Raw genomic sequence first — 27,361 nt, 5'->3', positions numbered from 1 at the left:
ATCATTGAGTAAAAAAGAAATACATATATTTCATGAATGAGAATAAAAAAGTATGCTATGAAATTTATTGAATGTAAGCCAACAAGGTCAAGAGCTTCAAATGCAAGCAACCTGTGCTCATAATGTTGAATCATAATTTTTGAGGTAAATCAGATTTGTGGACCTGTCTAGTCTATCGTTATGAGTGTATCGCTGCTGATTGTTACTTTAAACGCAAGTTTTACTTCCAGACAGATTAAAGTGCTACAGTGAATAACCTAAATGATCAAGGGCACCTACGCACTAGAGTTTTCGCTATCATATAATGATTCAAATCCATCGATTTCAATAGAGATTGTGTGTCACAAGGACATAAAGAAAAAAACAAAAAAACAAGAGTTTGCAAGAGTAAAGCAACCTAAAGTTAAAGAAAATTTTAACATTTACTGCAACATCAATGGGATTTGAGTGGCGGGTCCACAAACCACCTATTAATATTCAACCCATTCTCACTCCCAAGGCATCAAATAATGGTCAAGTGCCTTTTGTGTCATTATTAAGAGGCTAAGGGCCAGATTTACTAACAGCTTGCGCCAACGTAAACCCTCTTTTAGCATTAAAAAAATCTCCTGTTAGGATTTTCTAAGGTGATTTACTAAGGTTTGCACTTGTCAATTTACTGGTGTTTGCACCATTATTTACCACCCAAAAAAAGCATGTCTTAAACCAGACACTAACTGGTAGATTGCGTTAGTCATTATGGAAATGATCCGGCTGCGTCTGTGTTCTTTAATGTGTGCATCGTCGGTAGATCGCGCAGAGCTTTTCACTCCCATCGGCGCTTTTTTGGAATTGCGCTCTCACGCTAATTTGCCCTGTTTAGTAAATCTGGCCCAAAAGGTAACCCAAGTCGTCGCTATATTGACAAACTTGGAACTCCATTGTTCCACACAGACATGAAGGGCACGGGAAATTATCGTCATCTGACGCATAAGGCAAGCAAATGAAAGCAATAGATTTCCTAGTTTGTCGATATAGTGATCTCTATAGGTACCTTTAGAGTCTTAATATTGATGCGCAAGGCATTGACCATGCTTCAGTTTTTGACACCTTGGGAGATAGAATGGGTTGTAAACTATATAAATGTAGTCAATCCAATTGAGACGTACCCTCCACAGATCAAATTCTGTCCTTATCCTACTTTTGTATGTGAAACCAATATCATGTGGTGCAACCAATAAACAAAAACATATGCCAATGGGAAACATTACGCCCCTGCTCTAGTGTATAGGAGCTCTAAGATTCAAGACTTTTGTTCATTATTGTTTCATTCAAAATGGTTTGGGTGTTTATTCTTGTGTTCTTTCTATAAAACGCATGCTTTGACTGAACTTTCAGCTCTTGCTTTTCTATGTGAAGCCGTCCTAATGGGTTGGATTTGTAGGGTGGGTTGGTGGTTATGGGGCGGGGGCTCCTTCCTGTCTCCCCTTTTGTTTCTCCTCCCCTATATTCCTTTCCTCATCAAAAATGAGCACCTGCACAAATGCACCTCCTTCCCACCAGAGCACTGACACACTCTCCCCTTCCATCTGTGTTTTCCTACCCAGAATTCCCTAACTTCCCACCTGATGGCCGTGAGATCCCACCGGAGCCGCATAGTTCCGGCGCTGCCATTGGCGGCGCGGTTGGCGGGGTGGTACTGCTGGTGGCCGCCATTGGGCTGCTCGTCTTCTTCCTGCGACGTCGCCAGCGCACCTTTAAAGGTGACTACAGCACCAAAAAACATGTGTTCGGGAATGGATACAGCAAGGCCGGTGGCGTGCCTGCCCATCCTCCGATGCCCAAGAACCTGCAGTACCCCGACGACTCGGACGATGAAAAGAAGCCGGCTCAAATTAGCGGGCCCGGCGGTTTCGAGGGCGGCGATCGAGATTTCGACGGCAACTCTGAGGATTTGAAGAGACCCTATTTCACCGTAGATGAAGGCGAAAGTCGTGATTACGACGAACGGACTCTCGCCTTCCAGTACGACCCCGAGCCCGAGATCGCCGACGACATGGTCTCCCAAACCGACGGCTCTGTTATTTCAAAGAAAGAGTGGTACGTGTAGAGTGGCATGCAACGACACGGAAAAAAGATCAACGACCTTTTGCCCTCTCCTGCATCCGACCACACCCACCCACCTCCATCACTAGAACCCTCCCTCCATGTGTTTATCCTTATCTGCACATCCCACCCCTGACCCAGTAACCTCCGCCCCCATCAGAGTCCATCGAAAACAGCTGTAGAAAAATAGCTTGCAGCATCAACACGTCAACATCATTGCACATCCTCATGCTTTTAGATGAACCTGCTGCAACAGCAAGAAGTTTTCCCACTGACTGATGCCAATCAACATCCAGTAAGGCTGGACAGGCAGGTCGCTTGAAAATATTACAGTGTATTATCCTTTTTGTCTCATTTTGTTGTTATTATAAATGTATTAAATGTATAAAAAGAGACTGTAACTGTTTTGGAAAGGGGTATATTGCTGATCATGTTGTGAAAGTCTTACACTGGATGTACGATTATTTTTTTATTGTTTGTCTTTTTTTAATCTCATTAGCATACTACCATTGCTTTTACATTAATAGTTTTGCTCATTTTTATATAGTCTTGCTTTTTATATGGAGTGTTGGTTACCAGAAAATGTGGAACTAAATAGTCATGTAGTCATGTGTCATTATGAGGTCAAAGGTCACATTAACACTATTGTGTTTATTGGAAACATAATTCTGCAGTTCTTGGCACAAACGCTGCTTCCAACATCCTAAAGGACCCTAAATGTAGGTTCAGAACTAACGAACAGGGTCCGAAAATGTGGCATAGCCTGAAAGCGTACAATTCAATGGGGGAGAAAAAAAAGCATGTGGGTTCTGACTGCTCTCCAAAAACAGTATTTATTTTAAGACCCGGCTATGCTGAGAGCTGAGGAACACATCTGCAGCGTTAGTCATATGCACACTGCAGTCAAGCATGCCGAACGGGGCCTAGACAGATATACTACACCCACCCACCCGCCCCTCAATCTCCATGCCAGTCTTAGTCAGTCTCCATCCATAGATCCACCTCGGATGTGCCATCACATGTAGTGTTTTCATTGCGATGCTTTCCAAAATCCATTTCCTCTGAAACTCTTAAGACGCAAAAGGATAATCCTGTAAAATGTGGTGTTGTTATAAAGACAGGGTGTTTGTTATTTAGAGTTGGTGATGTGGAGTGGTCAAAATGTTTTAAGATCTTGTAAATATGAACAGGTTCAACGCTAATGTTTAGTTCCACATGGGATTGTCAACCACCATTTAGAGCCTTTTGATGGAAGAAGTTTTTCCAAGAGCAGGTAGCGGGAAAGGCATGGGTCATGGGAATGAAATTGCGGAAAAGTCTCAAGCCAAAGTGAAATCAGAGGTAAACATGGCAGCAACTGGGCATCACAGACAGCTTGTTATGTACCGCTGGATCTTTGAAACCACAGGATCTGCTGCGAAGCCAGGAATCCTTTCCAAATCTTTCCTGATCCTCTATAAGGAGCAGATCTGTTGGCTACAAATTAGTATGTATTTAAATAAATAAAATGGCTGTTCATAAAGATACTGACACCTGTTTGGCTGCAAAATGTACTAAGCATTCAGGCCTTTTTAATGCATGTGTGTCTTTTTTAATCACTCTTTGTTTGGTTCAACTCTCACTTTTTGCATCAGGGTTTGGTGTTTGTGAAAGGGTGGGCAGTTTTCCACTAAAGGATTTTATTTCCAGAGACAAATAACCTCCCTAACTGCATCCATATCACCCTACAGAAAAAATGCATTAGTGGAATTTAACATGGCTTGTCCATTAAATATTTAATTCTCTTGCCAGCCTTAAACGGGACACTGTACAAGACGAGAGATTAGAATGCTGAACCTCTGTAATCACATAGACAATCCAGGAGGACCTATAAATGGAGGACACTCCAGATGAACGCCACTTACTAAAGAATTCTTGCCCATGAGCAGGTCCACACAGAATCTGAAGGCTTTTTTCTGCATTAAAGCTAGGAGTACCACACTCTTTTTGGTGGATGAAGCCATTGTCAAAAGAATCGACACAATAAACAAACTAGAACTTGCAGCCGCAGATTCCTTGTGGTCCAACCCATGAGGGTAATATACAAACATCTAAGCTACATATGAATAAAAACTTTAATGGTAACCCATGCACATCTTGATTTGACCTAAAACAGACCACATGATGATTAACTGTACATTTGTTGCTTAGCAAACCTTGTATTTTAGCTTAGTAAGGTCAATGTGCAGCGTTATACAAATTGCAGTGCCTATGATGTGTGAGATGTAAGGTTTTATGGTTTTTTTTTAGATCTGAATCCTGTACATATTGTTTTCTTTTATTCTTTTTTAGAGTTATTGTGTCTTGTCTGCCCTCACTGTACATTTTTACGACATTGACATGATAAACATATGAATCTACAGAAGTTGGCCAGCGCGGTGGAAAGCGCATCGCCTGGACTTCGAGTATTATAGAAGCTGTATTTTTACCAGATTTTTTAAACCCTCATAAATAGAAATATTATCTCTCTGCTTCATATGACATGACAAAAATACAAAAAGCAGCACATCGCTGGTCTGTCAGCACTTTGTTAACCAGCTCACAACTGGAAACCTGCTGCTTAATCAAGGCCATCATTGAAAAGACTGGCATCACTTCAGCTAAAGCACAAGTTTTTGTTCCAGAAATTTATTTAGTACATAATTTTATATGTAGTTATTTTCATATCGCTTTCATTTCTCTCTCATTCTTTCATTGACAATGTGCCCCTAGGGTTTTGTCAGTTTAAGGGTTCTTTTTTTTATTATTATTTTCTCAAGCTAAGCACAAGTTATCCATTCACCAAATAGCTATTGTGGCTTTAAATGTCAAATAACAGATTTCAATTGACTACAATTAATATTCATGACCCGTATCAGCTGCGTTTTTTGGTTTATTGTCTTTTTTTTTTTTTTTCTTGGAGGATCAGTTGATGTTGAGGCTTCTAGCAATGTTAAATAGCATGGGCATACTTAGATTTTTGTTTTGTTTTCTTTTTGTTTTATATATTGTTCTATAGACAAAATATTTCTTTTTATTCCTTCTTTTATATGTTCCTCATTTTCTTTAGATATAAAGATTTTAGATTTTTCATTCCAGAGTCTTATGTCTTTCTAACTGCCCACTTCAAAGCCTGACATTCCACTGTAAATAATGTACCTTGGAAACTATAGCTGGGTTTACTGTATGTAGGGGGAACAGAAGTGGTGGAGTTTCAAGTCTGGACGTTGACTGCAAACTGAACTAGAAAACAAATTAGACCGCTCAGACGGCTGGAGATGTATAGCTTATTGCCATAAATCTACTTTGACATTGACTTAGGTAGATAGGTTTTGATATGTTAATGGTTTCTGTATAGAGATGTGGGGATGATGCATTACAATGACTTTGTACATAACTTCAACAAAACAAACAAACAAAAAAACAAAAACATAAAGAAAGATCTTGTCTTCATGCAGCCGTGTGAATGTATGTCTGCTGAGGTCGGTAATGATATGAAAAAATATATATATTGTTCACATGTGTTGACCCAGTGAAGTAAACTGTATTTGCTTTAAAACATTAAATGATTTCAATGTTCAAAGATCCTTTTATTTGTTATCTTCTCTTTACACTTCACAATTATGCAACAGTGTTTTAGTGTCATGTTATATATAGATAGTCATAATATTTAATCTAGTATAATAATTTTTAATTAATTTGAATTAATATTTAATTAATTTTAATTGTCATATTTAACCATTTTACAACAAAGGCCTATATTTAGAGCATACTCAAAATATTATTTTATAATTTTATTCTCTAAATCTTCAAAAAAAAAATTTTTTTTTTTCAATGTTATTTTAAGTTTGTTATTGTTATTTGAACGTTTTTCTTCATGTGTTGTCTTCTTACAATAATGCAATAATGGCCACGTTCACACTGTACGTTTTGGGGATTGACAACCGCATTTACTTACAGATGTGAGTCTCGAAATGTCCCGTTCACACAGCAACTTACAGTAGCGTCTGGAACACTGTCTGTATGAACGTGCAACGAGAGTCAATCCGGTATTCTCTTAATAAGTACCCATAACGACAGTGACCAACGTAATATTAAAGATGGCGACGTTCATAAAACTGAAAAGTCTCATCACTTTTGACATGACAAGAGACCAATTGAACCGCGAGTGTATCCATTCAAACTTCATTAACCAACAGCAGCATGTAAACATGCCATACCCGGAGTCTTTAACCGTTGCACTCGCATGTTGCGTCCTTTGCGACGTCTCGCGCATGACACGGTATTTGAATTTGGAAAAGCAACACAAAACTGACGGGGGCCGCTCCGGTGGAAAACAGTGATTGGATCTAACACCTTAAGATGACGCACAGCTCATATCTCTATCGCTGTAAGTTACCGAAAGCGAAACCACACACAAAACACAGGCTCTCTCGCACTGTATGACGTGACAGACAACTAGTTGTCCAGTACGGTTCCGTTCACATAGCGCGAAAATTCAGAGAATGCGGTTGTGAGTCCTGAAAATTTATGGGTGTGAGTTCGGTTATAAAATGTGGTTGTCACACCCATAAATAACTGTACTGTGTGTGAATGTAATGTTAAGGACTCAAATACAGGACTGACTACCACATTCTGCTGCTGTGTGAACGTGGCCAGTGACTATTATTAATTGTTTTGATTTAATTATTTTGATTTATATAGCCTATATATATATATATATATATATATATATATATATATATATATATATATATAAACATTTTTTGAAAATTAACGGGGGCAAAAATGCCACCAAAATTAATAAAAATGCTTCCAAAAACCAAGATATGGTGGGAAAAAAAGTCTCCATATAAGTTCTTGTTTTTAATATTTAAAAGCAATATCATACTAGCAAAAGTGCTGTTTTCCCGAATATCAGCGTGTTTGCAAATGTGATATTGATTTTATACAACAATTCAATAAACAATGTTTATAGGCTATTTGGTGACTTACATTTTAGACACAATATTGTCAGTATTGTCTGTTTTTCCTCTATTTTGCCAACAAAAATAGTTCCAAACAGTAGAGCCATTGCACATCTCTGAGCAACACAGTTTCAGTTTGGTTACTGAATGTATCCACATTTTTGAACAAATCATTCTAATGAATGACTCGACGACTCACTCACTTATGCTTTGTCCCTGAATAAATCAGTCATTTTGTGCTCAGACTGTTTGTTTGAAATGGACCTCCAAATTCCGCCCCTGTACAGTATAAACAATAAATAAATACAACAACAACAGGGATTATGGATCAAGGTTAGTTTAGTTTGCTTCATTACAAAGTGGCATGTGAAAAGTAACAAACTATCTACCAAAACTGCAAAAATAATAACTGTACAATATACTTGTGATAATGTACTCATACAGAATAGTATTGATTATATTAAAGCAATAAGCCACGAGAGGCTGTGTGTTAGAGTGACCACATGTAAGTGATCAAAAACAATTTGATTAAAGGTACACTATGTAACTTTTTCTTGTTCGAAAGTAACAAAATTTAAATAATGAATCAATCCGTCATCAATCCTTCTTCCAAAATGTGTTTTTGTCTTACCTTGATTTACTATGGTGAGCCTATTATAAGTATTTATATTTTCGACCTAGCAGAATGGTTTTTGTGGAAAATTGTGTACATATGTCACTCGCACATACGTGTATCCGTAAATATAGAAAAGTTGCTCTGGCTACTGGGAAAGCAGCATAGGTTGACTTGAAGCAGCTAAATCTCCAACCTCCGGGGAATCACCTGTTTAAAAAAAGAAATTCTGAACAGAGAAAAAAAGATAGCGTAAGATAGCAAGATGGCGAAAACTGATGGATTTAAAATGTTGCAAAAGTGATGTGGAGATGCCGTTTTTATTACTCAAAAGGTAAGGTATTTTTTTGAACACATAAATTGCCATGTGTAGCTCTCTAACTGAGTTAATTGTAAAGCAATATTTATTGTGAAGGGTTATTTCAATATGGTTGTTGTAGCGCTGTGCTGGAATTTATTTTCAAGTAAGTTCCGTGTCTATTAATGGGTATAGCTACAGTAACGTCTTCAGATAGTCAGCTTGATATCCTTTCTGTGATTCCATCTAAACTGGTTATATCTTTTAAGCCTAGTAGTGATTTTTTTTTTTTTTTATGAGCAGTAGGATAACTATGTTCATCCACACAGTCATGCAGAGCCAAAGCACAACCAAAACAATGTTCTTCTGCAAAATGCATGCAGTTTTGTTTTTTAACCGCTAGAGGGCCAAAAGTTATATAGTGTACCTTTAAAAATACACGTATTTTCAATAAACAGTAACATTTATTATTAATAAATTAGAATAAACAATTCGTTTTTTTTTTTTTTTTATTGCAATTAAGATTGTGATTAAAAGTCCCTGCTGAAATGATTCTGTTATTTCTTGAGAACTGTCTCCATCATTTTCTTCCATTATTAAATTAGAGTGACGCTACCGGATGTGTATTGAATTTGGTCACCTGCAGCAATCCAGAAATGTCAGTTCTGAACAGTTGTTCATACCAAGAATGGTTTTTGTTTTAGATTTTGTCAATATATTGATATTATATGTTCTATTGCCCATACAAATATCTAATGTATGAATATCGATAAATCTGCATAAAATTATTCTCACATTATCTTTCATAAATGGCTTGTTACTCTTGCATTTGACACGGCTTTTAAGAGCTTTTGTCTGTAAAATTTATGATATAAATATAAAAATTGTCTGTATGAAATAGAAATGCAACTATAAGCTCCAAAACCCAATAGCGGTAACAGCTGGATGTGGCCTCCCTACCACGCAAAACGATCTATTCTATTGAGCAATTCAAATTATTATTATTATTATTTTTATTTATTTTTTTTTTCACTTAGAAATCACAGGTAAAAAAAATGTATATAGCACTATATTTTTTTCTTTATTCACTGTGAATAAGTGATACAACGTGCATGGTCTATTTTCACAGCGAGGGCAATTACTTTTCCATCATCCAGTGCTTTTAAATTCAGCCCTTGATCAGTTAAACCACCCCTGAAAGAGCATTCGCAGATGGGAACGAGAGAGTGCAGACTTGCTTGCCAGGGTTCCTGGAGAGCAGCTGTCCCTGTCCGTCTCCTCAAAGCTCTCTTTGTAGCCCCACGGGCCTTTGAAAGCATATTCACTCGTGATAAGCCTAAATGATACGGAATCAGCCTCATTCCCTCCAGAGCGAACGTCCATGCTGTCACTCAGCAGTGCAGGGAAAGAGAATTTGGCTACATGAAGACTCTCCCATGAACGGCACAGCCAGGGTCATAGTAAGATTGTGAATTTGATATGAGTCTTTGGAACAGTTCACACAAAAAACATGTACTCACCCTCATGACGTTTTGTAGATTTTCGTGAGGAACAAACCAAAATTTAAGTTGCTATTCACTGCACATCATAGTCAGCATATGGATATTAAATATAAAATGATAATAATAATTATAATAATAATGTTTATATTAATGATAGGTCAAATTAGACAGCTTTTGAATTTATGATTGTGCAAATGGCATGCAAGTGTTATAATTTCAGTTTAACCGGGTTCACGATATGTACACAGTGAACACATCCTGTACTCTTTGCTCTCTACTGTTTGTTTAGCTGACAGTTTTTGATAAGACCACAATTAACTGTAACGTTTTCAGGAGCATACTGTACATATGTATTAATGATAAACGAGTATATCAGAGCAAACAATGAAGTTATATGTTTATACGTTATAATTTAGCCAATATAATGATACAATTATTTATTTATTCTGAGTCACATGATTTCAATACCACTTTGGTTTTCCATGATATTTTTAAAGGTTTGTTTTTTTTTGTTGTTGTTTTTTTTTTTGAATGTATGGACTTTCATCCTCACCTGAGGGTCTTCTTGACTGAAATGCCTGTCAAGACAAAATGTTCAAACAAATGATCAGACAAATGATCAAATAAAATGATCAGATATGTTATTGTAAGACAAAATTATCAAACAAAAAGATCATACAAAGTTATTGTAAAAAAAATATATATATATAAAAAAAAGAATGATCAAATAAAATGACTAGACAAAGTTATTGTAAGAAAAAATAAGATGAAAACAAATTTGGGGAACTTTGGGGAACGCCTTCAGCGTGACTGCACCTGAAGCATGCGTGAAACTAGTCCAATCCTGATTGGTGCTGCGTTATGATGTAACCAGTGACATGGCATGTGATGGCGTCCATGCAGGCACACAATAGTGTCAGCTTCTGTGTCTTATTTGGTGTTTGTGCATCCTTAGACAGGAGTTATTATCTCAGTGACACAAATTCATAAAAAACAGAAAAAGGAGAAGTAGGACAGTAGCTGTCCTCCTTGATTCCCCACTCTCGCCTTCTGGGCGACTCCGTAAACTCGGTCGTCGAGAGGTTCCAGGAGGCGAAGAAGCAGTCAGCCACATTTAAAAATTATCTGCCTCACCCCTCGGGCTCCCAGGGGGCTGCTGCCAGGGAGCAACCCCAGCCGTCATCGAGCTCCTCCTACCGACAACAACAGAAAGAGTGTTGCTAAGTGAGCCTCACTTCAAAGATCACAGGGCTCCAAGCAGTGCTCTCACCCAAAGTCTTCAGCACAGAAAACGGATCTGAGGACTGTTCTTCTTGAAAAGTAGGCTTTGAGCAAGAGGCCCTGATGCCAGCTTCAGGCCCTGGGGGGAAGCAATCGAGATTCGCTCCTCCGCGGAGCCCTCAGGAAATCGATGTTTATATCCCACCATCCAGTATGTTTGGGACACATTGGTTTCCAACAAATGCAGGCTGCAGTGTCCACACGAAAAATTTGTGGCCATGCGGATAACTTCAGTTATCCTCTGCCAGTCCTCCACTTTAGGGTTCCAAATTCAACACAAACAAAGCACCCAAGGTTGGCCTTGAGGGTTAGGGTTAGTTTTCCCTAGAATTTTTAAATTTATTTATTTATTTATTTATTTATTTTATTTTTTTGAGGAATGGAAGGGATTCCCAAATGTGTCTCAGTGAGTCCTGCGCACTATAGAGAAAGGTTACAGACTACAGTTCGGGTCTTGCCGCCTGAAATTCAAAGGGGTGATCTGGACTTCCTTGGACCCAGAGCAGGATTGAATGTTGGAACAGGAAGTTCACTCCATCTTGGTGAAGGAGACCATAGAGCGCATTCCTCCTCCCAAGCGGGAGTCCAGGTTCTACAGCCAGTACTTCATTGTTACGAAGAAGGATGGGGGGTTGCATCCCATTATAGATCTGCAACATCTGAACCGTTCTTTGAGGAGATTCAGGTTCAAGATATTGACTTTTCCTATTATTGTGAGTCAGGTCAGGTCCGAGGACTTTTTTTTTTTTTTTTCACGATAGATCTAAAGGACACATACTTCCACATTTCCATCCATCCTTCACACAGGAAGTTCGCTTTTGGGGGCGAAGCGTTCCAATATTCTTCCGTTTGGCCTAGCTCTCTCCCCTCGCACATTTACCAAATTAATGGATGCAGCTCTGGCTCTGCTGAGATTTCAGGGCATCTGTGTGTTGAATTATATCGACAACTGGCTCATACTAGCCCAGTCTGACAAGATGGCAGTTCAGCATCGAGATGTCGTCCTTCGCCATATAAAACGCCTGGGGCTGAGACTCAACACAAAAAATTTTGACACCCTCGCAGAGAACCAAGGGGTTTTCCCTGAGGGGAAATCCATTCCGTACAATCAGGGTTACGCGCAGATGCCTTTGTTCCCTGGTGATATGGAAGAAGACTTGGTTTCTGTCCCAAGGCCCAGTGCTGGGAGCACCGTGTCGCCGGGAAATCGTCTCGACAGACGCATCCCTCACAGGGTCATAGATGGTCGCTTCCCAAGGGGTCTATGGGGATACCATCATCTTTCTTGGCACATAAATTGCCTGGAGATGTTGGCTGTGTTAAGGGTTCTGAGAAGTTTCCTCCCAGACCTCAGGGGCCACCACGTTTTAGTTTGATCAGACAACATGTTGGTGGTCTCCTATAAATCATCAGGGGGGTCTGAGGTCACGCACTATTTGCAGACTGGTGCACCATATTCTCCTGTGGTCCCAGGGGACACGTTTGTGTCTAAGAGCAATGTGTGTCCCTGGGGACCAGAATTTGGGAGAATTTGGGAGGCCTGGGGAATGGAGACTCCACCCCGAGTTAGTGGAGTCGATATGGGAGAGGTTTGGCCCAGCGGAAGTTGATCTACTCATATCTCAAGAGACAACTTACTGTTCGCTGTGGTTCTCTCTCACTTCTCCGGCCCTGCTGAGGCTGGATGCCAAATACGCATTTACCCCAATTGCTCTTCTCCCGTGAGTTCTACAGAGGATCCGTTGGTAGCCAATTCTGGCTGGCCCGAGTGTGGTTCTCAGATATCATATCACTGCTGGCAGGCCCTCCATGGGAGATTCCCCCTCAGGAGAGACCTACCGAGGGACACAATATATCACCCTCAACCAGAGCTGTGGAAACTGTGGGTCTGGCCCCTGAGGGGGGCCAGTACCTAGAGGCTGATCTCTCAGCTAGAGAGGTCGAGACTATACTTAACTCTAGAGCTCCATCCACGAGGAAACTGTATGGCCTAAAGTGGAATGTTTTCACCTCTTGGTGTAGAAATCATGGGTTGGACCCAGTTAACTGCCCAGTGGCTTCACTGCTTGAGTTCCTCCAAGATTGCTTCTCTGCTGGTCCTACCCCATCCACACTTAAGGTGTACGTCGCATCAATTGCAGTTTTCCAATTATTAGTATGCTTTGGGTTGCCCAGGAAAGGATCCCCAGCCTCCAAGCAGACAATCAGCAACTGGATTGTTGAGGCAATTTCTTTGGCCTACCAGGTGAGTGGTATGCCTTCACCTTTGGCCGTAAGGGCTCATTCTACTAGAAGCATGGCATCTTCTAAAACCCTGCTTTCAGGGGTCTCCCTCCAGGACATATGTGATGCAGCGGGCTGGGCCACTCCGCATACGTTAATGAGATTTTATAGTCTGCACCTTCATTCTACACCAGGCACACAGGTGCTCTCGTCCTAAGCTGTGCCTGGACAGTTTCACACTTGGACAGGCATTACTTGGCATGGCGCCAAGTAATATTGTGTGCCAGCGTCCCTTTGTAGCTTCTGTGTATGCCGTCACATGCCACGTCACTGGTTACGTCATGATGCAACACCAATCAGGATTGAACTAGTTTCACACGTGCCTCAGACGCATTCACACCGAAGGCATTCCTCAGAGTGTCATTACGATGCAGTGTCTCGTTCCCTTCCCAGGGAACAAGGGTTACAGTCATAACCCAAGACATTATTTTATGATAAGACCACAATTAACAGTGTATCCTTTTCAGGAGCATACTGTATATATGTATTAATGATAAACAAATATACCAGAGTAAACAATGAAGTTATAAGTTTATAAGTTATAATTTAGTCAATAGAATTATTAATTGCAGCGCCTCTACAGTATGTTTTAAGGAATGTGATTGGCTACAGATGTCACACTTTCATGTGCGTGCGCTCCATTAACTCAGGATCAAAGCCTGGATTTACAGAGAAAGTTGATGATCAGCTTCATGCCAAAATGATGGTAAAAGAGTTGCATATAAAATGAAAACAAAATCAGCAAAATCAAAAACAGCTCATTTAAATTTTTTGCTGTTATGAGGTTGACACATCACTGAACATTTGATGAAAAAGTAAAGGGACGTGAAAACAAGAGTACCCTATTATGGAAGGTGCCAAATATCACACAGTTTTGTCAGTGTAATTTATAATCATTGTGTGAAACTATCATTGGTTCTAGAGAGGCACTTCTTGACTTAAGACAAGACGAGTCTCATTAATCTGGCTTCTGCTTAGAGGTTTGCACTTACAGACTTTTTTTTTCTCTTCTTTTTATGGCAGAAAAACCACGATGTGTTTCATTGCAGAATGTCAAGTGACATTATGAGGCAGTAAATCTGGTCATTCTCTGATATCCCTCTGCATTATTTGCTTCTTCCTATGAAGCGAGGGGATTGACAGCTTCCCATGTACACATGCTGTCAGACACTCTAACTCACATAAAATATACAGACAGACTTTTACATTATACATGCAGCTAAAGAGAACCGTATTTGATCCACAGTCTACTCAGATTCTCAGCCTACATGGATTATGCAAAAATATTAATTCCCTGTATACAGTGTTTCATGTTGAGACAAATTGAAATATTTCCATATTGTACCAGAGAGGAAAAATTATGTTATGAAACATATGCTTATTATCCAGGCACGTAGTTTCACATATTTAAAAAAACCACAATGCCTTTGCTGAGGGAACACCCTTAAAATGACTAAGATCACAGTGGTGTAAAAACTCTGTCTGCATTTAATTTGTTTCACTGGAAATTTCTTAATCAGTGTGTCGTTTATTTCTAAACTTTATTTTAAAACAGTTAAATGATCCCAGGTTAAATGATCCCAGGAAAACTGCATAAGATGTCAAGAAATAAAATTGGTCATTCCAATTACTTTAATACTAATATTATATATATATATATATATATATATATATTTTTTTTTTTTTTTTTTTTTTTTTTTTTTTTACTGTAACATTTCATTTTCATTTAAATCAGCATAAATTAAAGGCATTCACTCACTTTTAACTTTTCTTATAATTTTTTTTTATTTTTTTTTTTTATCATTTTTGCATTACGATAATGAGAATTGGGTATTGGGTATATAAAAATAACAGTCATTTCGGTGAATAGTGTATGTTTTTTGCTGCAGTACTGGTTCTCCAACCCTAAGAGAAAAAAGTAGTCCTTTGTCTTCATACAATTTAATGTAAAAAAAAATAAATAAATAAATAATGGTTTGTGAGCACTGGTGTCTGTGTGGTTTATAAACTTTTTTTAATGTAGTTTGAACAAATACTGTAATAAAAATGTTTTATTATTCACTCAGATTCTAATATATCTATGAAGATAAAATGCTTTTATCTTTTATGAACTGATAAAGGGAATAGAGCTGAAAGCATGAAAGCTAGCCAGTGTGCAAAAATAAAACAAGAACAACAAGCGCTCTTTGCAAAAACATCAGAACAGTCATTCTTCATGTTTTAGTAATTTTTTGTATTCCCCAAAGAGATTTCCTATGAAATGAAATCAGAAAAGCATATTTTCAGACATATCAGTATAGCATATGCTGTACTTCTTTGTTTTATATAATATTTACAGTGTAGAACTTGGAGGAAAAATACTCCAAGTATACTCCAAATATTCTGTTAAGTCAAATACTCATTTCAAGAGCTTAATTATGGTGACTGTAACAAAAAAAATATACTGTGCCATGATTTTATAAAATCATTAATTTTCATATATGATATTTAAAGTCTTTGCTTTGTTAGAATATGTATTCAGATCCTAAGTACTTAAATGGTTAGGCAACATGCTTGCACATGCATCTCATCATGAATCCAAGAAACATATAATTTGTTTATCTAATCAGCAGGCCATATCATGTTTCACATCAGTTCTTTTCATTTGAAAAGCTTTGGTCTGGCGTGATAAATACACACAGGCATTAGCTTGCCTACACAAGAGCTTACACGTCAGCTTTCTCCTGTAGAGTCAGGAACATATTTTATTAATAGTGCCTGCTATAGTGAACAGCACTATTACTATATGCTTAGAGTAATAGCATTTAAACAAACCCCTAACATCACAACTTAACTACAATCATGCATATATTGAATTGTGTGCTGATTTTCTAGAGCAGGGCTGTCAAACTAATTGTAGGTTGAGGGCTGGATGGGAAAAAAATGTAACCATGTAACCTTAGTGAGCTGACAGTTACATTAATATTAACCATACAAACTACACATTAATTTGCAAGAAAAAAACACATTGATCTTTGAAAACTGCATTTGTTTTTACTGCAAAAGACTTTATTCGATTTTTAAAATAATGTTTTATTTAACATTTTTTATTATTGATTTTTTTTTTTTTTTATGGCCAATTCCCATTTTTTTGGAGCAAATTTGATACCGGTTGCCAATTGTTATTTCATTTATTTTATTTTTTTGTTCATTTGTTCTATAACAGGCAAAACTGGCCTTAAACAAAAAATATGCGTAGCCATTTGGTATACAGGCACCACTGCATTTTGAGCATGAGCAGTTGTTTTTGATTTAAATTAGATTGTATAACTTTTTATTTTACAGAAAAAAAAAAAACAAAAAAAACAAAAAAAAACAACATGGTCTAACTTTATAGTTTTGTGAAATTATGCTACATAAGACACCTGCACAAAACAAAAATAGCAGACAGACTAAATGAAAATGCAAATGCACTCTCTGTCAGTAGGTGGCGCTTGTGGAACAGCAGCGATATAGCATTTCCTTGGTTACCGCTGTACACAAAGCAGCACAGCGCTTATAAAATAGGCTACTTATAAGGAGATCGAAACTTTTCTGAAGACAGTTCCCTTTTAAGTTACATTCATATAAAACCCAATTCAATATTCATATTTTTCTTCCTATATTTTACAAACAGTGAGCTTGGCCTGGTACAGTGTTTGCTCTGCTGGCGCGTCCGTATTTAGCATGTGGCTGTGTTAACGTTCTGTTTACAGACTTCGTAATATTTCCACACAAACGACAGTTTGGGAAATGATTGCAAAGCAGTTTGTTTGCAAGTCCAGAATAGATATTGGCCAAAATAAAACTAATAACCGTTCGGATTTATGGCCGGTGGACCATGCATAACTGTTTTTTAATTATTGTTCAAATCATCCCCTGGGCCGGATTGGACACCTTTGTGGGCCGTATTTGGCCCGCGGGCCTTGTGTTTGACACCTGTGTTCTAGAGGATTCAAATGCGAAGAAATGCCCTGGTAACCATGCACAAAACCCTAGCAACCACATAGCAATGCTCTGGCAACCACCTGCAACACCCTATAGCAATCGCATATAAATGCCCTGCAACCACCCATACCACCATAGCAACTGCATAGCAATGCTCTAAAAACGACCCCCAACACCATAACAACCACATATAAATACCCTTTATTATTTACCAGCAAAACCCTAGCAACCACATCGTAATGCCCTGGCAACCAGCTATTACAGCCTATAGCAACTGCATAGCAACATTCTGACAACCACTGGCTACACCCTCACAGCCACATTCCAATACCATGGCAACTGACCAAAATGTCCTAACAGCTGTATAGCAATACCCTGGCAACCACCCATTACACCCTAACACTCACATATAAATGCTATGGCAACAACCCACTACACCCTAGCAATCACATAGCTAAAATCTAGAAATTACATTGCAATACCCTGACAACCACCTACAACACCCTAGCAACCACATAGCAACGTCCTGGCAACCACCCACTACTCTCTAGCAATCGTATAGCATCATGCTGAAAACTACATTGCAACACCCTGGCAACCAATCACAACACCATAACAACCACATCATCACCCTGGCAACGACCAGCAACACCATATCAGCCACATAAAAATACCCTTTCATTCACCTGCAAACCTCTAGCAACTGCGTCACATTGACCCAGCAACCACCCGCTACATCTTATAGCAACCATATAGCAACCACCCAAAATCCCCTAACAACTGTATAGCAATACCCTGGCAAACACTCACTACACCCGAGCAATCGCAAACCCTAGAAACTACATTTTAAAATCCTGATAACCACCTACAACACCCTAGCAGCCACATAGCAACGTCCTGGCAACCACCCACTACTCCCTAGCAATCACAAAGCATTGTGCTGAAAACTACATAGCACTGTCCTGGCAACCACCTACAACACCCTAGAAATCACATGCTGTAGAAGCGTCCTGGTTACCACCAGCTACACCCTAGCAACCACATACCAATGCCCTGTAAACCACCTGCTACACCCTAACACTCACATATAAATGCCCAGGCAACCACCCACAACACCATAGCAACCACATATAAATACCCTTTCATTCACCTGCAAAACTGCAGTAACTGCATCATAATGACCCGGCAACCACCCACTACATCTTATAGCAACCGCATAACAACATCCTGGCAACCACCCAAAATTCCCTAACAACTGTATAGCAATACCTTGGCAACCACCCACTACACCCTAGCAATTTCAAACCCTAGAAACTAGATTGCAATGCCTTGACAGCCACCTACATCTCCCTAGCAACGACATAGCAACATCCTAGCACCAACTCAATACTCCCTTTCAATCACATAGCATCGTGCTTGAAACTACATCGCAATTTCCTGGCAACCCGCCACAACACCCTAGCAACTGCATATCAACACCGTGCCAACCACCCGCAACAACCTAGCAACTACATAGCACTGCCCTGGCAACCACCCACAACACCCTAACACTGCATATAAATGCCCTAGCAACCATCTACAACACCCTAGCAATCACATACTCTAGAAACATCCTGGCTACCACCACCTACACCCTAGCAACCACAATTAAATACCCTTTCACCCGCAAAACTGCAGTAACTGCATCACAGTGACCCGGCAACCACCCATTACATCTTATAGCAACCACATAACAACATCCTGTCAACCACCCAAAATGCCCTAGCAACTGTATAGCAATACCCTGGCAACCACCTACAACACCCTAGCAGCCACATAGCATTGTCCTGGCAACCACCCACCACTGCCTAGCATTCGCAGAGCATTGTGCTGAAAACTACATTGCAATGCCCTGGCAACCATCCACAACACCATAATATCCACATATATATGCCCTAGCGACCATCTACAACACCCTAGCAATCACATTCGGTGTGGCAACCACCAGCTAAACCCTAGCAACCGCATAAAAATGCCCTGGCATCACCAGGCAGTTTTGCACAAGCAAATGTATTAAAATCTATTTAATATGTGCTTTGTTGTGAGAAGCGATATGCTCTCAAATTGAACTATTTAATCTCTTTGGAAGCTTACATAGAAGCTTATCAATTTTGTATAAATGTATATTTGAAAGGGTTTAATTGAGTATGCATTTGCCTTGTGCACCATCATTATTGTTATCATCGGAGCACCATCTCTTAGTTGTGTGTTTATTTGCATCTCACTTACAGCTCTGTAAATGAGCTGCTGAGCAAACAAATAGATCAAGTCTCGAGGATTAATTGGTTGGCATCTTTGAAATGAAAGTGAGCCACCATGCCCGTCCAATCAGTGCTTCAGTAGCATCACATTAAGAGCTGGACATTACTGTTCTATTAAAGACTGTCAGCCAAGAAAGAACTCAAAACCTCTGTCTGTGGAATCGCTGACACCTCTGTTCTGCTAAAAAAGTTCTGGGTAGGCTGGGGATTCGAACGAGAAGTCTCTAAAGTGTGTTGGTTTTGGGAGATTTAAGTAAGTGTGTATGCGAGAGAGAGAGAGAAAAAGAAAGCATTTCTGGTTCTTTACATGTCAATATGACTTTGTGTTAGACTCTTGAGACTGTAGTGTTTGTTTTTTCTCACTTTGTCTTTTACTTAGCAAGCAGAAACAAAACTGTACAATATAACTAACATAAAAGAAGTTTCCCTTCAACAAAACATTTTGAGTATTTATGTCAAAAGCCGCTGCCTGTCAGTATATGCTGTACAGTATGATTTATAGTACCACACCTTAAATACACACACAAGATACACAAACTGTTGCCGGGTTACTTGCAGGTTTCAATCTTTTCTGCACTATTAAAGTCACCAAATAGAAAGATTGCATTAAAAAAAGGATTATTTCAAACAAGATTCAAACACACCGTTGTTTTTCTTGTGGATATAGACAAACTCAGACTGAAGTCAACATGGTTTCTGCTCATTTCTTTGTTGTTGTCCATAAAACCGAAAGCTGCCCAACACACTCTTATGGCAATTTGAACTGTTTTACATTTTGGCGAATTGGTGGCTAATTCAAATGAATTTGTACAATCACAGGGTCTGTTTAGTTTTCAACTAAAACGGAAAACTTTTAAGGCGTGTTGGCCATTCATTTACTCAACAACTGTGTTTTGGGGCCCTTAAAACGCTAACTTTTGAAAACGGGTTCCAGAGTGCAAGTTTTTGAAAACGGTACAGTTATGGTCAGTGTGTAAACTACAAAAACGTGAATTTGTGAATACAGTGATGTCATGCGCATGCATATTATGTGTTCAGTCTATAAGGCGCGTTGTGTTACTTTACCAAGTGACATCGCCGACTACTGGCTTGCCATGAATAATATAGCATTTTTAATCGTTTACGCAGATATGTGTGCATTTTGACAATATTGCCATCTGTACGCAAAAAAAGGAGGAATCTTTCCATTTTTAGTACATCATCACTTGTGTAAACTTACCCTCATTTGTGTGTTTTCCGACAAACGCACATCTGCTTACGCCGAGCTCGGGTTGAAGCTGACACTATTTAAATGAGATACAAGGCATCTAGTGTGGATAAACTATACATGTACCTGCTTAAATATGATAGTAAGAATATAAATTAACAAAATATATCCCTATCTGTTATTATTGTTTAAAACTGAGCTTTACAGGACATGCTTTAAAAAGTTGCATGCCTCCTTTTTGCACCCCTGAAGATCAGTGCTGCAAGTAATGTGAGTTTCGTAATCAGACAATCAGTTGAAGTTTTTTCATCTGTATCCCATTCTTCTACAATCCAGAATGGCCGCACAGCTGAAAGGTTTGTTTGAGCTGCGCCCTCTACTGTACAGGTGCAAATTTGCATTTCCTTCAGCCTGAGGGTTATTCATTTCTCTTTTGGTTTGAAAGGGGTTTTTGTTGTGGTTGTTGTTACAAAAAAAAAAAAAAAAGGCAAACAAGCCCAGCCCAGGTGAGAAAACATAGCTCAAAGGCAGCTTAACGCATTACTTTCTATAAAAAGTAACTAACGCAGTTAGTTAGTTTTTTAGGGAGTAACATAATATTGTAACACATTACTTTTAAACATTCCCCCAACACTCCTCTTACTTTTCTAAAAGATCAATCTTTTATGACTGGCCATATCTAGGCACCAAAGCAGGCGGAAAAGATACTGATCTTGTGGGTATATAGATATCGAGTTGGAATGGGCATATCATAACATTTGGGAGACAGTCGTACATGTTATCTCTCTTGTTTGCTTTCATTATTTTCACAGTTTACTATGTACACTTCCTGTTTCTTACTATCTAGCAACCTCGTAAATTGCCCTTCCATGATGCTGCATGTATCAGCAAGACATTTCAGGTGAATTTCAAAACAGCACAAGACTTGTGTTAAAGCAGGAACTAATGTGCATAAAACAATGCTAAATATTCAATTATTTTGACTGGAAACATAAACACTGTTTCTAAGTTTCAAGCTTTTATGCAAAAATTAAGAAAAATGAGTTCATTTAGCTTATTCTTAGAAAACCATATGGATTTGCTAAAACATTAAATGCATAGCCTCTTCAAACAGTGTTTTGATAGTCTTTGACAATCTGCGCAATAAAATATATGCCTGCTTCAAGCTTTTTTGTTTCTCGTATTTCAAACATTATTTGCTTATTAACTTTTATGTGTAACCTTTTTGAGCAATTAAATGCTTAGAAGCAGCTCTGAGGGATACAAATAGATAACATAAAGCACTTTTCCTAAAAAGTTAACAGTTTATGAGTCTCTTAGGTTTGTTTATACACACCATACATTAAAACATTTATGTTTTGGTGGTCTGGTCTGCTGATCTGGTCATGCATGCTTCCGAATCTCAGAGTACCCTTAGAAAAATACATTTCTCTGCTAAATGTTTAAAAAGTGCACGCATTCAACTTTACCCGCATTTCACCTTGAAACTATGGGAAGAGAGATTTTGTTCTCACAGCTGAGCTCCAGATGTCTTTTTGTTGTATTTTTGGACTATGTTTGTATGTTCATGTGCCATGCAACGTTACTGTGTTAATTTATAATGTAGTGAATTGCAATATGTTCACAAATGGAGGTAACTGTAGGTTACTAGATCCTTCTGTCCTGCTACGGCTCTTTTATCAGTTACTGTATTACCTTTCCAGGACTGGCAAAAGGAAGGAAGGAAGGTATGTCATAGGATTTTAGACATTGCCTGGAGATGTATATTGTCCAGAAAATTATTCTGGAACACAGTTTGTGATGAGTCAGATGGCAGAAACTAGCTCTGTAATGTTGCGACATGGTCAAAAAAAAAAAAAAAAAGAAAGAAAAAATCTTGTTCCCTGTCATCATTTTTCTTGTGTATTGCATGATGCAAACCTGTGAAAACGGTGACTCTATTTGCCTCAAAACACTTCTTTGTTCACAACCTGTTGTTTTTTGTACCAATATATGTTTACCTGTGCTCCTGGCCTGCCTGACATCAGTCAGATATTGGTAGGCATGTGGTGCATGTACGGAGTGATTTTACTGCTGACAGAGCCTAACCTCTCCTCTTCACCTGCAGAGTCAACAAGCCCACGATACTGATTAAGTTACCAGCATGGATTTGCCAAGCTGCCCTTCTGTGCTGATTCCTGCAAAATGCAAACAAACTTCAGCCCTGACAGACTCTGGTCCCTTTGTTCCCAGAGAGCTCAGGGACTCTCAGTACATACTGCATTATTAACTGTGGTCGAACTGCAAAATATTAACAATGTTTATCATAGAACTCGTATACACAGAATGCAGTCTAATTAAATGTATTGTCAGTGGAAATACTTTCGCCTGTCTCTGTTTAATGCGCAGAGGCAACTGCAAGTCAGCCATAGTTTGACTTTGTGAAGTGGAAACACTGTGGCTCACTGTGGTGCATTCTAAGCATTGTTCTCTGTGTTAGAGCATCCTGACGTTGTTAATTTGGGGCAGAGATAGTCCAGAGCTACTTTGTCTGACCAATGGGAGACCCATTTGGTGCTGCTAGCAACCTCAATCAATCAATCATTTAAAATGATTTAAAAAATGATAACAAACTTTAATAATAATAATAACAATAACAATGGCTAATGCATTTTTTTTTTTAAATGTGTAAATTCTCCCAGCCCTATATATGAATATTCAACCATCAGACAGTATGTATCTCAATCAAAACTACGTGTTTAAAATGAAAATCATCAATAATATCGATAATAAACTTTTGAGTTTTTTTGTGTGTGTGTATATATATATATATATATATATATATATATATATATAAATATATATATATATATATATATAAATTGTAAATTAATTGGATTACATTTTAAAAGATTGACATAATCATTACTTTTTTTTTATTCATTTTATTAGACACTATTTTTGATGACACATTTGTATTAAATCATAAAACTGAAAAATAAAATTGAAAACAGAATTTTGGGAAGAAAAAAAAAAATTTCTTTAGAAAAAAAAAATCTGGTTCCCTTTCAGTCGGTCACGTTCGACGTACGTCAGTAGTGACCGACGAATTGGGATATCGCTAGAGAGCCCTATCAGCTTCGAGTGAACTACAACAGGCCAATGAAGTTGGCGTGCGATATTTGCATAATGTGCACCGCCCCCGCCAGGTGGTATAAATAGGGGAGCAGATGCAATCGCACTCTGTCTTTCGCTTCGGAGCCAACCTGTGTGTTCCTGCTGTTAGTCTGAGAGTGACTTCGCAAGCCTTTGAAGAGCTTTTGTTCTACAGTGCTGGCTTTATGGCACCTTACAGCGAGGCCGCGAGCTTTCCCAGAGTGAGCTTCTCGAGCTGTTATACAGCTCTCAACTGTTGTTTTCACAGCATTATTTGCCCCGTTGGTTTGCGATTTGGGCCGGTTCCTCTGTGTGTGTGACTCAGGGAGTGAAAAGTGTACCTGCAGTCACATCGCGGCTGTTCCCTGTGTGCTTCGGCACAAAGAACAAGAGCTTCTAAAAGAGCTTCACAGACAGACACTGCGTCTTTTTCAAGACGTCATTCTGTCTGTGCGTTTCTGGAGGCGGTCGTTTCCTATCCTCACTGACGGCCACAATCTCTTTCTCTCATGTCTGCTTAGCGTGCTGAGACTGTGTTTGTGGGTGGTTCATATTCTCTTGTAAAAAAAGAGAGCATGCCCACGTCGGCGCGTTGTTCGTCTTGCCTTTCTCGTAAGGGCTTGAGCGCTCAGCGCTCCGTGTGCCGTCGAGCTGCCGGCTGACAGCGCGCGTTGCCATGGCAACCCAGCGCGTTGTTCGGCGCTCTAGATGCGTGGTCGAGACTCGAGTGCCTCAAACGAGGTGGAGTCCCCTCACCTATTCCCCGATCTAGTTTCTCTTTCTGAATCAGAAAAGTACTACTTTTGGTGAATAAGCCAGGGTGACCAGAGGATCACAGTGGGGCATTACCTGCCGAGCCAATCTCCGTGGGCCCCCCACTCCTCTAGCGCATCGCAAACATGCTGTGACTGTGTTCGTGGGTGGTTTATGTTTGGTAAAAACATGGCCACGTCGGCGCTCAGCGCCGTGTGTCGTTCAGTTAGACGACCACGTTCACTCTCTCACATGGCTGGTAGCTTCTGGGTGGATTGCTGGTCCTTCTCATGGGGGACCTAGCATCTTAGTCAGGGCTCCAGCAGAGGATCAGATGTCGACTGCTACATTGGAGAGAGGGTTGTTGGGCTCTGGACATGAAGATGAGGCTGAGCGTCCCACGGTTGTGATGTGCTCATGCTGAATCAGATTCAGAGTTAACGGCCATGCTTTCCCGGGCCCCTGGGGGCGTGGTGTGACGCGTACTCGCCTTGCCCCGCCCCCTGTCTTAGCCCGGACGTGCATGGAAAAACTTGGCAGTTTGGAAGCCTTTTTTGGTGCCAAATATGGAACACCAAAAGGGTCATATCTGCATTAAAAGTTTTTTCTCTCTCACTACCCTCTGTGGTGGGGTGGCAGTGCTACGGGCACACCACCTCTGCCCTGCATGGGTCTTGGCCCCCGGCAAGTCTGTGGAAGGCCAAAGCACTCATTGCATATGGGTAGTTCTGAGTCGGGGTTGAGCTACGCATGATGCAAGTCATAGCGCAGGCCCCTGGCCAGACAATGTCTACCATGGTGGTCCGGAAACACCCCTGGCTAGCCTTGCAGAGGTGTGTCATCGTCTAAGTACGCTTTCTCGATGCTCTCATCTCACAAGCTGGCCTAAAATCCAGCCCGCTCAGCCCGCAGCCAAGCCACTTGGCTAGCGAGAAGCGGTCCTGGAGAAACTGGTGACCTGGAGCTGAGGTAAACAGTTCTTCGGGAGACGATGCCCGCATCGCTCCCTCCCCGGAGGAGGGCCGGGTGGAGAATTTTGGTTTGTTCCACCGCTGGCTCTCCGGAGACCAGCGGTGCCCACGGAGTAGAACTGTTTTCTGACCCTCCAGGTCCCAAGAGGGCGCGGCTGGCAGTGCGCGAGGCCCCACCTCGCCACTCTCAGCCCCCTCTCACTTCGCCAGCAGGTCCCAGTATGTTGGTCGAGGCCGCCTCCCATGTGCCGTCTCCCATTCACACTGCCACCTTGCAGAGTCTGACCACACTACGGGCCGCTATGCCGTCCGAGTCGGGTCCAGCACTCTACCTTGCTGCCCCACGCCCGGTACGTCTGTGGTCCATTTGGTCCCGCTGGTTCGGTGTCTGGAAGCCTGGCTAGCGCTTTCCAGCCCGTCCCGCTGGCTCATTTGTACCATCAGACTCGGCTATGCGATTCAGTTCGCCCGGCGTCCCCCGGTGTTCAGGGGTGTCCATTACACTCGTGTGTCCCTGGACAATGCACCTGTTCTCTGGGCGGAGATTGCTGTCCTCCTGGCGAAGGATGCAGTCGAGCCGGTCCCTCCAGCCGATTTGAAGTCAGGGTTCTCCAGCCCCTACTTCATTGTACCCAAGAAGGGCGGTGGGCTACGGCCAATCCTGGATCTGCGTGTCCTGAATCGGTCCCTTCTCAGGCTGCCGTTCAAGATGCTTACGCAGAAGTGCATTTTCAAATGCATCCGTCCCCAGGATTGGTTTGCAGCGATCGACCTGAAGGACGCGTACTTTCATGTCTCGATTCTGCCTCGTCACAGACTCCTCCTACGGTTTGCGTTCGAGGGTCGGGCATATCAGTACAAAGTCCTACCCTTCGGGCTGGCCCTGTCGCCCCGCGTCTTTACGAAGGTTGCGGAGGCGGCCATTGTTCCGCTCAAGGAACAGGGCGTTCGCATCTCAACTACCTCGACTACTGGCTCATCCTGGCCAGCTCGCGGGAGCAGTTGTGCGAACACAGGGACATGGTGTTAGCTCACCTCAGTCGGTTGGGTCTTCGGGTCAACTGGGACAAGAGCAAACTCTCCCCCGGGCAGAGGATCTCTTATCTCAGTAGGGAACTGGATTCGGTCGCCTGGACCGCGCGCCTCTCTGAGGAGCGCGTCCAGTCAGTGTTGACCTGCCTGAGTACGCTCAAGCGCAGGACGGCGGCCCCACTGAAACTCTTTCAGAGGCTCCTGGGGCATATGGCATCCGCAGCCGCAGTCATGCCGCTCGGATTGCTTCATATGAGGCCGCTTCAACACTGGCTCCGCGGCCGGGTCCCGAGATGGGCGTGGCAGCGCGGTACGTTCCGTGTCCCAGTGACACCGAACTGCCGTCGCACCCTCACCAAGTGGTCAGACTCTTCGTTCCTGCAGGCTGGAGTTCCCCTCGAACAAGTGTCCAGGCATGCTGTGGTCCACACAGATGCCTCTGCCACGGTGTGGGGGGCCACGTACAACGGGCATGCAGCATCGGGTCTGTGGACGGGGCCCCAACTGCATTGGCATATCAATTGCCTCGAGTTGCTAGCAGTACGTCTTGCACTGGGCCGCTTCCAGGAGCTGTTGACAGACAAGCACGTACTGGTCCGCTCGGACAGCACTGCGGCCGTTGCGTACATCAACCATCAGGGTGGTCTACGCTCCCGCCGTATGTCGCAACTCGCCCGCCATCTCTTGCTATGGAGTCAGAAGCATCTGAGGTCGCTTCGTGCCATTCACGCCCCAGGCGTGCTCAACCGTGCAGCCGACGAGCTCTCACGGCAGCCTCCGCTTCCGGGCGAATGGCGACTCCATCCCCAGGTGGTCCAGCTGATCTGGCAGCGCTTTGGCGAGGCACAGATAGATCTGTTCGCCTCCCGGAGACTGCCCACTGCCAGTTCTATTCCCTGACCGGCGGCACGCTCGGCATGGATGCCCTGGCAATCAGCTGGCCCCGGGGC

The 27,361-nt window shown here is 41.2% G+C and overlaps 1 protein-coding gene across 1 annotated transcript in view; it reads left to right on the top strand.

Annotated features, from left to right (window-relative positions):
- Positions 1-5,686, top strand: part of nectin1b (nectin cell adhesion molecule 1b) — a 118,937-nt gene extending 113,251 nt beyond the window's left edge. Inside the window, exon 6 of the mRNA XM_051870018.1 lies at positions 1,587-5,686. Within this exon, the coding sequence (XP_051725978.1) occupies positions 1,587-2,089 (503 nt within the window). The 3' untranslated portion in view covers positions 2,090-5,686. The remainder of the gene's footprint in view (positions 1-1,586) is intronic.
- Positions 5,687-27,361: the final 21,675 nt, after the last annotated feature.

Source organism: Ctenopharyngodon idella, chromosome 18 (assembly GCF_019924925.1).
Source record: "Ctenopharyngodon idella isolate HZGC_01 chromosome 18, HZGC01, whole genome shotgun sequence".
Lineage (NCBI taxonomy): Eukaryota > Metazoa > Chordata > Actinopteri > Cypriniformes > Xenocyprididae > Ctenopharyngodon > Ctenopharyngodon idella.
The sequence above is the reverse complement of the archived record's forward strand: the minus strand, read 5'-3'. Positions and strand labels throughout refer to the sequence as shown.